The following is a 12,917-nucleotide window of genomic DNA, read 5'->3' as shown; positions in this document are numbered from 1 at the left end:
TTAGGCTGAAATTGCCGAATTACTAGTGTTATAATGCAACACATTCTCATACTTTGAATTTTCAAAATTACATGGAATCTCAGATCAAAATTCAAATAAATCCTTAAATACAGATTCTTGTTGTCAATCTACATTTACACTGTATAAACAATTTGCTCTCCATAGATTCCCAAGACTGATAAAAGTTCTACCACAATAATACTGACTGAATACTGCACATAGCTGTTAAGGATTTCCCCATTCTTAAAACATTAAAATACTTCAAAAACTTACAGAGATTACTGCACTGAGGTCAACATTTGTACTCAAAATAGCTTCCTAAAGGTCAGTGACAGAGAGGCTGATGTGTAGCAGTGCTCTGTCTCTCTCTGCTAAGCATTCAAAGCTCTCTATATAGTCTCCTCCGAGAGGAGAGCTATGCAGGGCTGTTCCTCTCTTTACCCAGTAAAGAACACAGCTGGGTTGCTCTCATAGACTGTTACACCTCCAGAAGAGGTAACTATAGCACAGAAGAGGTAAATGTAGCCCAATTATAATAATCTCAGTTTCATGGGGCTTTTGTATCTCCAAGGTAAGAACAAGCAATAAGATTACTTTTTTTATCACTGTTAAAAATAAGACGGAATTCTCCTTCAGCTTCAAAACACACACAGAAGTATAGCATGAACAGCAGTGTTTACAAAGTAAACAGTTAGAACCACAAGGAACTGCACAGAACTTTTACCACATTTATTACTCAATATTTCAGTGTTCAAGTCATAAACTTGATGACTTTTCAGCAATGCAGAATCACCCCAGTATTGAGTGTACCTAAAGTGTTCTTCTAGATAAGCAGAAACTAAATCACAGTAAGTGCTTCTATACCTTATTCTCTGAAAACATAAAGGAAGTTTGAAACACTTACTGATTCCATGTTCAATCCAATTTGTTCCAAAGCCATCCTAATTAAGCGCTTCAGCCAGCAAATCATCAGGACTGGAAAAGGCCTTTCCGAACTTGGATTTAAGCCTTCCAAACCTACAAGGCTGCCAAGGTTCCATAGTAGTTCTGAAATGAGACACATAAGAATTTTAGATGCATGCTGTGGAACAGGTACAGAAGTAAACTGCTATATTCCTAAAAAGACAAGTTTAAGATACAAGACATATTAGACGACACCAAGACATATTAGATGACATATTAGATGATACCTTATACTGCAAAGCAAAGGTGTTCAGAAGGCATCTACTTAATACAGGGACTTTTTAGTGGTGTCGTTTTTATAGAATCATAGAATTGTCTGAGTTGGAAGGGAGTTCAAAAGTCATCTAGCACCAGCCCTCCTGCCATCTGCAGGGACACCTTCCACTATCAGATTGGCACAGGGCCCCATCCAGCCTGGCCATGAAAACTTCCAGGAATGGGGCATCCACAATTTTTTTCAACAACCTGGTTCCTGTGCATCAGCACCCTCATGGTGGTACATATCTAACCCAAACCTATCTTCTCTCAGTTTAAAGCTACTGCCCCTTGTCCTATCACTGCATACCCTTGCAAAAGTCCCTCTCTAGCTCTCTTGTAGTCCCCTTCAGGTACTGGAAAGAAATCTAAGCTGTTGTAAAGTTAACAATTAAGAAGTTGGGGAAATGACTGCTCACTTGAGCTTGGACAGATGATGGCGTTCAACAACTCTAAGTGAGCATCAAGCCCTATGGAATGCCTGCAGATGGGGATTAGCACTAAGACTGAAGTGCCATACTCATATCTAAAACTCATTTCTATGCAGGAACAGACTGCAGAAAGCTGATCACCTCTCCTGATTCACATTCTCTGACAGCTTTGTTGTTCCTTCCTTTTTCCTACCACTAAGGAGAAAAAGGAAACATGGAAAAATGACTAATGCAGGAACATGACATGAAATACTGTAGATGTAGGACATGAAAATATTCAAGCAGCTTATAAGATTAGAGAGATTTCAAGTTTTGTCTATTCATTTACACTTCCATTCACTTAAGATGGTTTTATTGCACCTCTAGCAAAAATGGTGTACTTTAACTGTGCTCTATACTGGTCATAACCTGGACACCACTGAGAAGAGTATGCCATCAAAACCAGGAAAGGAAGCCACAGATTTGGGTTTCCATTTCTTTTGTGTAGCAGGCTGGAAACAGCACTCTGTTGATCCACCCCGAGCAACGTATTTGTAGTGTGAACAATAGTGTTGCTGTAGTCACTCTATATACAGACAGGGATGACTAAAGCACTGCAGCAGCAAGGATATGGTACTTGGGAAGTTTGAAAGTCAGGAGATGGAAAAGCTCTGCTGTTTGGAGAAGCCAAACAAGCCCTACAGTTAAACCATCATTGTTTCCATTACAAATTTTTTTCAACAGTTTACAGTTCCTTAGTAATAACGCACCTCTTGTGGAAACTTGGCAGAAACAGTACAATCTTACAGTTATCTTTTTTTAGGCAGGCTTAAAAGACAGTTGATATTAGTTTTTCATCATCACAGGATATTTTTTTTTGTTTGTGACTAAGCTTAAAAGAAACTATTAATCTACACCAGGAGATTAGAATGAAAATGGCAACTGTTATAGGAAAAACAATAGGGAAGAATAATGGACTAGCTACCAAACAGCCATGAATACAAGCTACACTCATTCACAGTAAATAAATAAATCATGGACTTCTTTATAGAATGCTTGAGAAGTCTATTAGAGAAACATCACCATCTACTTGACCTATTATTCCTTTAGGTATCTGTTATTCTTCCCTTACACAACCTACTGTATGGACCTTGGATCTCATTGTACCTGCACTGTTCTTAAAACAGGAAGAATACAATGCCCCACACTGGATTTGGCATTGTATCTTGCACTGTGGCATGAAGTGACACAAAAGAGAAGAATGCTCCTTTAAAAGGGGAAACCTGTTCCAAAGGTGTGATTACATGTGATATACTCCACCTCATTCCAAAGTCCAGACTTGTTCAACAAGCAGTGTGGAAATCAAAGAAGGAAAAAAGAAAGCTGCATCAAGACAAATTCAAACAAAAGAAAAAGGTAGGGTATAAAAAGGTACAAAACTTGTAATTTGCAATTGCAAAAACAGGGCTGGCTGAGAAAGGCAAGTGATAGAACTAAAAGGAATGATCGTATCCTGACACATTGGTCTTTCAGCCAGCTCATAGGTTTAAAATAAGTCAGAGTCAGGTTTTCTTCCAGGCAGAGAAGAAAATGTATGATTTTGTTCCTAATTAAATGAGAGGTCCAAGTCTAACAACAAAGACAATTTGGACAGAAATGAAAAGTGAGTGTTAGAAATTCCTCCAAAGAAATCAGAGCAGGTCTAGAAAGCTTCCAAGAATTTAAGAAACTTAAAGGCAAACAGATAAAAGAACAACACAAAAACTGACAGGATAACAAATAAAAAGCACAAAGCCAGATGTAGAAAAAAAGTAGCACAACATGAGGATGACAGAATAGTATAAATATGAAGTAGCAAGCTACAAAATGGACTCCATCTCACAGGCATAAAAAAGTCCTTCATGTATTAGCAGTAAGAGGCAAGAGAGACAACCATGATGCAACAGGAAAGAAAGCAGTGTGAGATTTGGATAGTCAGTATATATTCAGTGTTTTCACCTGACAGTGGCAGGTAAGACAGACAGGTGTTAGCACGGAATACAGACAGTGCTGAGAAGTTATAAGTATTCAGGACAACAGTATCTAGTGAATTTCACCTTGCAAGTTTCAGAAACTTGTCAAAGCAATTCTTGAAATATTGATGATTAATTTCAGAAACTTGGGTCAATGGGATTCAAAACCCCAGGAATAAAAGAAGGAGCATGATGACACAAAGCACTGGAAATAGTCCAAACCACTTATCCTGCCCTAAAATATTAAGGTGACCCTTTATAGTTCCAGGTTCCAAGGCTTTGATGACTGAACACAAAAGAGCATTCACTCAACAAAGCAACTACTTCTGTAAACGAATATTTATAGTTCACTTTGTAAATTATTGTTTCCTCTGTAGCCTAAATACTTAAAGTATTTGAGACTGGGGTCATCGACATCTTGCTCTTTTCAATGACCTGTCTGTTCTTGCAGAAGAAAGTGACTGAAATCAGTCTGCAAGAGCACAGAGTACCACCCAGTTTCTGGACTAGCTTCCTTAGTTTGTGGCTCTAAGGAAAACCACCAGGTCTGGACAACCTCCAGTTAATCTGTTATCTAAAAGAAAAATGCTTCTAAGTGTATTTTTATCTGATTATGAGTTTATGAGAATTATCTCTAGGCAAACTTAATACTTATTTCTTTCAGACTATGTTGCACTATACCTTTCTTCACAAAACTCAACTATTTCACAATTGGTTTATGTGCCAAGAACAGACAGGGTTCATTCCAAAAGAAACTGCTGGACAGCAAGAATGAAATCATTAGCAAATTCACCTCTCATGCTCTGTATACATGCCATTTTCAGAAGCAGAAGTTAAATGTCTATGGCTTTTAGTAAACAGAATAATACCTCTTTTAAAATACTGACCTTCGTGATATTTATCATATCTCTTCTTGGTCCTACCTACAGTAAAAATAATTTTTAATTCCCAAAAAACTTCCATAACTCAATTACTAAAATGAAGAGCCCTCAGCGACAGTAATATTGCCATAAAAAATAGTCCTACTGCTTGGCCTCAGCAAAACTATTACCAGGATGCATAGCACTCATAGACAAGATTACCAAGATGTCCAAGGAGTAGTAACATAAAGAATCACATTTCACTGCATAAAGCATGAAGGGGTTGGAATTTCATGGGTTCATTTCAATGAAACCCAGAAATCAGCAATGCTGAAGAACTTTCTTACTGATATGGAAATACAGAGGAATTCCTTGGTTTAGAAATGAGGAGGTCTACATTTCCAAGGCCCCTGGAGCTTGTTTGCCCCTATTTTTCCCAACCACTTTTGCAGGCTCTGTTCAATAATCTCATATCAAATAGCAAGTCCACAAAGCTGAGAGATAATACCACTTATATAAAAGCTCTGGAATCTCTACACATAACGTATAATATCCAATAAATATGAACAAAAGCCCTTTGCCAGGCATTTTTGTGAGTCCTACACACAAAAGATTAAAAGAAAATCAGATGCAACGCCTTTCAATTTGAAATTCTTTTATGAGTTTTGCAATGTTGTATTTATCCAAGTCCCCTTCAGAGCATGAGCTCTTGCTCTTTAAAAGAAATATGATATTCGTATTTTTTTACTGAAGGTTTCTCTTGTTCACTTAAGCTCCATACAAACATTAAAGAGAGCAACTTAATGGGATTGATGGAGCAGATTAGCCTTAACAAAGAACAAACAAAGGTATGAAATCTTAAAAATGAAAGGTGTAGTCTCTAAATTCAAAAGGCATAAATTTAAGAACTATAAAATTTTCAAAGAAGCATAGGTTCAAAGGAATACCAGCCACATAAAAAATTAAAAAGACGAGGCTCCTCCTTATTTTAGCAAGAACTAGGGCAAGCATATCTCCTCAGTCTTTTAAACTACCACATGACCCAAGTCCATCTAATAAAATTACATCCATAAAGAAACATTATTTAAAAAGTAATAAAGGAAGATAAAGAAAAAAAAAAAAAACCAACAAAAACACATTATCACAACAGCCAAATGGGCAGAAGAATCTTTGGATAAAGGACCAGACTCTGTCCCAAACTGACATAGACCAGCTACAAGCTAAGTAAATATGCATTTGGCAAAGGTCACATAGCCAGGAAAAAGAGTCTGTTTTTTGGTGTGGAAGCTACAAATACTGGAGCATCCCAGTACTAACATAAACACCTGTTTGGAAAGATATGAAGAGAGAGATAAAAGTCAGTAAATACTACAGGGACAGTCTAAGCTAGTACTGGTAAGAAATTTAAAGCAGGAATTGAAAATCATACATACTTGCAACAGAAGTTGCTAAAGCTTCCTTAAAAACATAGCCCCATTGTATTTACCTGAACGTGCAAAACCCTATTAATCAGATTTCATTCATGCTACCCCATCTTGTCAACTAAGGACAGAGAAAAAAAATAATCCATGTTTCAGCACTAGTTTAATCAAAAGCCTTTGCTCAGCAAAGATTATACCTGCACAGTGCACTATAATACCACTCAGAGGTAAGTGAAACCCTTCAACACCTACAGACCACAAGGTATTATATGATAGAGACAACCAGACACCTGCACTATCCTGCTGGACAGACAGACAGATCTCCCCACCAGCTGCTGAGAATGTCAGTCTTTCAGCTTTGAGAGACAACAGCAGGGAAGTCTAACAAACAAAAGAGTGTGTTTGTCTGAAAAAGCATTTAAAATGTTCAATTTTCCCCCCAGATATCTCTCTGTGTGGCAATGCTGAGTTCCTACACACAGGAATCATATTTTAGCTAGTGACCCCTACAAAGCACATTATTTGCATTCAGCAACAACCAGAACTTTTAGACCTGATGTACAGATAACTCAGCTGACTTACTTTTATCACCTAGGTAAAAGCCAGTGGGGATCAGAAGACATAATTTCTATTCATTTAATCTTTGTAAGTCTTGCCTTCACAAGAGCTGCAGAGCACTCTGAGGACAGCATGTTAGTATTAATGAAGTACTGCTGACGCTGTCAGGCAGAGATCAATGCACTACGATTGATTTCAGCATTCAAACTCTACTCACCCTCAATATTTGGAATTTCAAAAGCTTGTTAAACAAAAAGAAAACACGCACGCAGCAAGTTACTTATTTATGACCACTACAGAAGAACTTGAGCATGGTAGCAGTATCACTAAAGGCGCACACAGCAAGCAGTGTAAGTTTACAGAAAAGAGAAATTAAACCACCATGCCCCCTTAGGGCTCATTTTCCTCTTATATGCCAACTCTATTTTAAAGCGTCCTTAAAAATATTATCTCCACATGATCCTGTATTTACATTATTCCCCGTGACCTGTCACCTTCTCATCACAGCTGTTCACCTGCACGAACAAAAGCTTCGGCCCAGCACCCCGAGGCGCTTCCACGGTCCTGCCGGCACCTGCCCTGACCGGGGACAGCGAGGCCGCCCCGAGCGGCCTGTACGTGGTTTCCAGGCAAGCTTCCCCTCCGCACCGCCCCTCGCCCGGGATCGGCCGCGACAAGAGGGGCTGCCCAGGGGGAAGGAAGGGGGTGCCGGGAGGGAGGGAGGAAGGCGCTGCCCAAGGGGAAGGGGAGAACCTCGGCCGCGGCCGCCGCCACTACCGCTGCCGCCGCCGCCGCCACGGCCCGTCGCCTCACCCGCAGCCGCGGCCGACGCGCTGCCTCACCCGCTGCCCGCGCGGCCGCTCGCGACCCTGCCCCGGCAGCCAATCGGCGGCCGGCTAGGCGCCGCCAAGGCCAATCTCAGGCCTGGCAGCGGGCGCAGGAGGCGGGACGTGGCGCGCGCAGCGGGGGTGAGGCGCTACCCGGCAGGCGCCGAGCCGGCAGCGGGCGGGGGTGCCGCCCCTCCCCCCGCGAGGTCACGTGAGCGGGACCCGCCAATAGGGGCGGGACAGCGGGAGCGCAGTCGGGCCGGGTGGTTTCGGTCCCGGTGTCGCTGCCTCATGGGAGTCGGTCTCGTCCCCCTGGCAACCTAGTGAACGGAATAAAGGACGCAGCTTCAGGCTGTGCCGGGGGAGGTTCAGGTTGGATGGCAGGAGGAATTTGTTCACAAAAAAGCGTGATTAAACCTTGCAATAGGCTGCCCTTGGAGGTGGTGGAGTCACCAAGCCCAGAAGTGTTTAAGAAAGGCTGGCTGTGGCACTCCGTGTCCCGGTCTAGATGACAGGGTGGTGCTTGGCCACAGGTTGGACTCGATGGCCTCAGAGGTCCTTTCTAGACTTGCTGTTTCCGTCATTCTGAGGCGGTGGGGAACAGCAGCGGCCCTGCCTTGTCGCCGCCGGGGCAGCGCTGCCGTGTCCCCCCTGCAGCCGCGCTCTTGTGGTGGCTGCAGGGCTGCTCTGGGCTCCTCTGCAGCCCCGGCCGTGGCTGCCGGCGGCCTGCGGCTGCCTAAGGTGCGGCTGTTGGCTGCGGCACCGCCGGCGGCTCCCGGGCTGGCGCCGGCCGTGTCCCATTAAAACCTTGCGGAAAGGAGTGCCGGACCGCTGTGGAACCGGGCGGGAAGTCGGGTTCGCTGTGGGGCAGAGGAGTGATAAAGGGGAGCTCAGGGAGAGTTTCTTCGTACTGAATTGATTTAAGCATTACTTAGCCGCTGTTTTCAGCTTTAGAAACTACTGAGAACTTTACTGAAGCATTTTAAAATAAGGTGCGAAGGTTACGTGGAGGAACGAGGAAACAGAAAACCTTTGCTTTTATGGGGACCCAAACCATCGTAAAGGATCAAGGTGCTGCACCTCGTGCTGTTAGAGGTTTTTTCAGCCTTACCGACGCCTTGATTCGATATTAAACCAAATCTAATTTCGGTATCTCGTGGGGTGGGGAATACCCACTTCGGGTTTCGAACCAGGAGATGGGTATTCTCTGTCCCTACAGCATTAGGTGTGGTTCACACTGGATTGTTTTACAGTACACGCTACACTTTATTTGAGCAGTAAATCCAGCTTCTCGTGGTAACTGTGTTTGGAGGGAAAAAAATTAATAAATCCAAAACAAATGGAGCTGCGCGAGGGACGTGTTTCTGGACTACAGCCTTCAGACTACCCCTCCCGGCCTGCACCGCGCCCCTCCCAGGAACAAAGAACTCCTCGATTGGCGGAGGGCCGCGCTCGGTACGCGCCAATCGCGCCGCGCGGTGTAGCGCGCTGCCGGGTCAGAGCGGGCTCCGGTGGGTGGTGCAGGCGCTCTCGTTCCGGTGCTCAGCCCGCGGTTCCTCCGAGCCTCTTCCCGTGATCCTCCCGCCGCTCTCCGCAGGCCGTGCCGCGCCGCCCCGCCCCGCGGGCATGGGGGCGCGGAGCTGAGCTGCGAGTCCGCCCAGGGACGGCTTCTGCGACGGTACGGCCCTGCCGGGGAGGGGAACAGGCCGCGCCGGGAAGGGCCGTGAGGGGGCGGCGTGTGCGGCCGAGATCCCCCCGTGCTTCCAGATACGTCCCGGAGCTCCTGCTGCCCGGTGGCTGCGGGGCTGAGTCTCCGCCGACCGTGGGGCCTGGGAACTGAGTCCCGGGGCCTTGTCCCCGCCGGGCTGAGGCCTCGGCCGCCTAGGGAGGGCTGGCAGCCGCCCCGGCGAGAGCACAAAGCGGAGGGGAGAGCGGCAGAGAGACAGGGCTGTGGTGCCTGGGTTAGGCTTTGATCTCAAAGCTACGAAGAGGAAACAGGAGCAGGCGTCTGGCTCGGTTGTCTGCCAGACTCCTGAATTATAGATACCTTATTATAACATTTAAGACCGCGTATTTTTTTTTTTTTAATTAAAAAACTCCGGGAAGTGGGCGAGGGCGTGACTTTTGGTAGAATTGATTGTTGCAGGTCATGGAGGAGGGTGAGGATTTCAGAAGTTGTCTCCGGGGTTGGGACTTGGGAGAAATTGAGAAGGGTCTGGGCATAACAGAATCGCATAATGGTTTGTGTTAGAAGGGACCTTGAAGAGCATCTAGTTGTAACCTGTAACCCCCTACTCAGAGACACCTTCCATTAGACCAGGTTGCTCAGAGCTCCATCCAAGCTGGCCTTGAACACTTTATAGGGATGGGGCATCCACAACTTCTTTGGGCAACCTGTTCCAATGGATCACCACTCTTACAGCAATTTATTCCAGTATTTAATCCCAACCTGCCCCCTTTTGGGTTAAAGACATTGCCCCTTGTTCTATCACTCTATGCCTTTATCAAATGTCCCTCTCCATCTTGTAGCTCCCTTCAGATGAGTGTAGTCTGATGGATTAGGTGGGGGTAAAACTTGGTTTTGTGGGTGGGTATTTTCAGAGTATTAGAAGGAAAAAGGTAAAAAGGTCATCAGGGTGGAAAGAGTTATAGGAATGATATGGTGCTTGGGACACAGACTTGGAGGTCAGAGACTTTGATTAGTATCAGCTCCACTACTGACTTGATTTTTAAGTCTTGAATAAAAATTTCCTTTGTGTACTATGGAAAATAGTTAATAATACTCAACAGAGCTGTTTTGGCTTTGTTTGTTTGGTGGTTTTGTTTGCTAAGGTTTTGTTTTGTTTTTATATTAGAGTTTTTTCCTTTGGCAACACAAACTTGTATTGGTTGAGCTACTGTATCTCCCAGTTGATATCTTTTAGATTTCTGATAGTCCAGAGAAATAGTCTGGAGACTAATAATTGGCCTGTACTTTTCACTCTAGCACTCTCCTGAATTAAGAAACATTGACTTAGAGTTAACAGCATTTTTTCTCTGTGAAAATTTCAGGAATTATCATAATCTAAATGCATGTTTATGGTTCATTGTTTTTGATGAGTGTGATAAATTTATGTTCCTTGGAGGCCAACCTTTAGTGAATAAAACTGTTTAATGCTGGCAAATGATGCTAAAAGAATGTGATTGCTTAAAATTGTATTTGTTCTTTATTTGGGGGACAGTGAGTGATTTAACAAATTAACAATATGCATTCACTCCCACTTTTGTGCCTTAAGTTACTTGGCTGAGTTGGTACTGGCAACAACCAGGACTACAGTTGGCATTTAGTAGTTTCTGAGGCAGAAAGAAACTTTTTTTTTTGCACCAAGATTTTAGCATTTTCTCTGAGCAAACTTATGCTTTTTTTTGCCTGTTAAGTAGTTATTATTAAACAACTCTGCAATCTGATATTCTCACACTAACACGTGTCTCCTTTGAAATTGATCTGGCGGTTTGGACTTCGACTGCAGCAAGGCGTGACCTGCTTGCTCTCTTTTTATCGAGGGATACTTATGAAAAGGAGAAAAAACAACTTGAACCCATCCTCCAAAGCTCTTTCTGCCTTTTAGTGTATGGCATTGCACTAGTTATTTGATATATGGATGAAGAATAAAGCTTAATGTTCACTGTTCTTGATGCACTGTTAATATTTTGTTGACTTTTGTGGTTCATTTTTTGTAAAATTTTTTGATTGTCAAAGCTACTCTGTAAATACTTTGGTTTTGCACCCTTGCACAGAAGTATCTTTATGGACTTCCAGGGTGCCTTGTGAGAAGACTGGATTTACTGAAAACACTTTTCACTACTGTAAGGAGAAAAAAAACTGACACATAATACTGCCATAAAGATTGACTAGTCTGAAATGACATATAGGAAACAAATAAAAACCTTATTATCCAAATATACCTGTTCTCTGCATAGGAAGTTTAGATTTCCAGTTTATAAATTTCAGGACCCACATCCTTATCAATTCTATCCACCTTCCATGAATCCTAGTCCTTGGGTTTTTTTATACCTTTTTGTGTAGAGCAAATCATTGCCTTTGCGCTGTTTTTGTCTCTGTTTTAATTGATGATAAATGTTGTGATAGTAGTAATAATTTTTTTCAGCAGGTATTTTGTATGAATGGTACAGAAAAGATGAATTCTGCTATGAGTGAGGAGCCTGATGCACTATCTGTGGTTAACCAACTCAGAGATCTAGCAGCTGATCCATTGAATAGACGGGCCATTGTTCAGGATCAAGGATGCCTGCCAGGTCTTATTCTGTTCTTGGACCATCCCAACCCTCAGGTTGTTCATTCAGCTTTACTAGTAAGTATTCTGGAGATAAATTTCTATGTTGGTTGGGAATTTTTAAACTTTGTTAAGCAAGTTGTTTAAACAAGCAATTTACAAATGAAACTGTTTAAACAATTTGTTCAAACAAGTGAAAATGTGAATAACAAGTGTGTTTAAACAAGTGAAAATGTGAATAAGAATGGTTTTATATTACGTTGATATTCATTACATGTTTTTTTGTGGTTTTTTTTTACAAAGCATGTATTTCAAAAATGACCCTTCGTTCCAGGGGATTTTTTTTAATATAAAGATATTAATGTACTTTGCATTTTTCCCCTAATACAGCTATTTCACTTTTTCTGTGGAGGGAGGTAAGGACCCTTAAATCTCTTTTTTAAGGTGAAGCCATAGAGCTTGGTAAATATGGACAGTGACTTGATATTCACTTTATAAAAATCAAAATCCAGTCATAGAATAACTTAGCAATGTGGTCCTATTCCATGCCCAAATTAGGTGCACTCAAATCACAACTCATGGTTGTGTTCACTTGATCTTTAACCCCTTGAAGGATGAAGATTCCATAGCCTCTCTTGCACACTGTTCCAGTGTTTGAGCAGCCTCATGGTATTAGAAACAAACAAAATCTATCAGTATCTAATACAATTTGTTCCAGCTTTTGACTGTTTCTTCTCATTCTAAATCAAAAACACCGAAGTCCTGATTTCTTATCCTGAATTCTAATACTACCTTAAAAAAATGTATTTTTTGCTTAGAAATGGGAGAAATGAAAGTCAGAATTTAGTCATTTCAAGAGCTGAATTAGAGTTCTAAGATTTTAAGTTGCTGAAGTTTGTGTGGTGCTCTGGTGCTCCTTTTCTTTTTCACTTATGTCATTATTTAATTGTAAAGAATAGAAAGAGCAAAGAGCTCTGGTTTTTACATGTGTACGTGGCAGGTGTACATTATTCTTTATATCACTGAGACCTATCTGTACCATAATTCTTTGTTTTTAATTTGTGTTGCTTTCTTAGTGGCTATTAGTGAGCTTCTTGAAATTACTTTAGTGACTGATTTCTTTTGTGTTTGGGGAGGGAGGTCCCATAAGGAAACGTGTCCTGCTAATTGTTTTTTAGGTTAGCTTTGCCATAGCATTTGGCAGACTATAGTTTTCTTCAGTAGGAGAATGTAGATTTGTGTTCACTGTTCTGAAATGTGTTGTGTTGGTTTTCTTCCCAGTGTAGTTTCCTTAGGCTGTGATCTTGCAAGAAGTTCTTGTTTGGATGTCCCACTAT

General features: G+C 42.3%; 2 protein-coding genes across 11 annotated transcripts in view; one reads left to right on the top strand and one right to left on the bottom strand.

The window, feature by feature from the left end:
• MTFR1 (mitochondrial fission regulator 1) overlaps positions 1 to 7,440 on the bottom strand; it is a 36,735-nt gene extending 29,295 nt beyond the window's left edge. For 2 of the 9 annotated variants that reach the window (XM_050970583.1, XM_050970576.1), the window contains exons 1-2: positions 7,293 to 7,440; positions 905 to 1,047 (exon numbers count right to left, since the gene is read on the bottom strand). In XM_050970583.1, coding sequence (XP_050826540.1) covers positions 905 to 970 — 66 coding nt within the window. In that variant the 5' untranslated portion in view covers positions 971 to 1,047; positions 7,293 to 7,440. The other 7 variants (XM_050970582.1, XM_050970577.1, XM_050970579.1 and 4 more) reach the window with 7 other exon arrangements.
• A 1,352-nt stretch (positions 7,441 to 8,792) lies between these two features.
• The window catches only part of ARMC1 (armadillo repeat containing 1), a 34,026-nt gene continuing 29,901 nt past the window's right edge, over positions 8,793 to 12,917 (top strand). Inside the window, exons 1-2 of one of the 2 annotated variants that reach the window (XM_030233048.2) lie at positions 8,793 to 8,984; positions 11,455 to 11,658. In XM_030233048.2, coding sequence (XP_030088908.1) covers positions 11,467 to 11,658 — 192 coding nt within the window. In that variant the 5' untranslated portion in view covers positions 8,793 to 8,984; positions 11,455 to 11,466. The remainder of the gene's footprint in view (positions 8,985 to 11,454; positions 11,659 to 12,917) is intronic. The other variant, XM_009085758.4, reaches the window with a different exon arrangement.

This window comes from Serinus canaria, chromosome 2 (assembly GCF_022539315.1).
Source record: "Serinus canaria isolate serCan28SL12 chromosome 2, serCan2020, whole genome shotgun sequence".
Classification (NCBI taxonomy): domain Eukaryota; kingdom Metazoa; phylum Chordata; class Aves; order Passeriformes; family Fringillidae; genus Serinus; species Serinus canaria.
The sequence above is the reverse complement of the archived record's forward strand: the minus strand, read 5'-3'. Positions and strand labels throughout refer to the sequence as shown.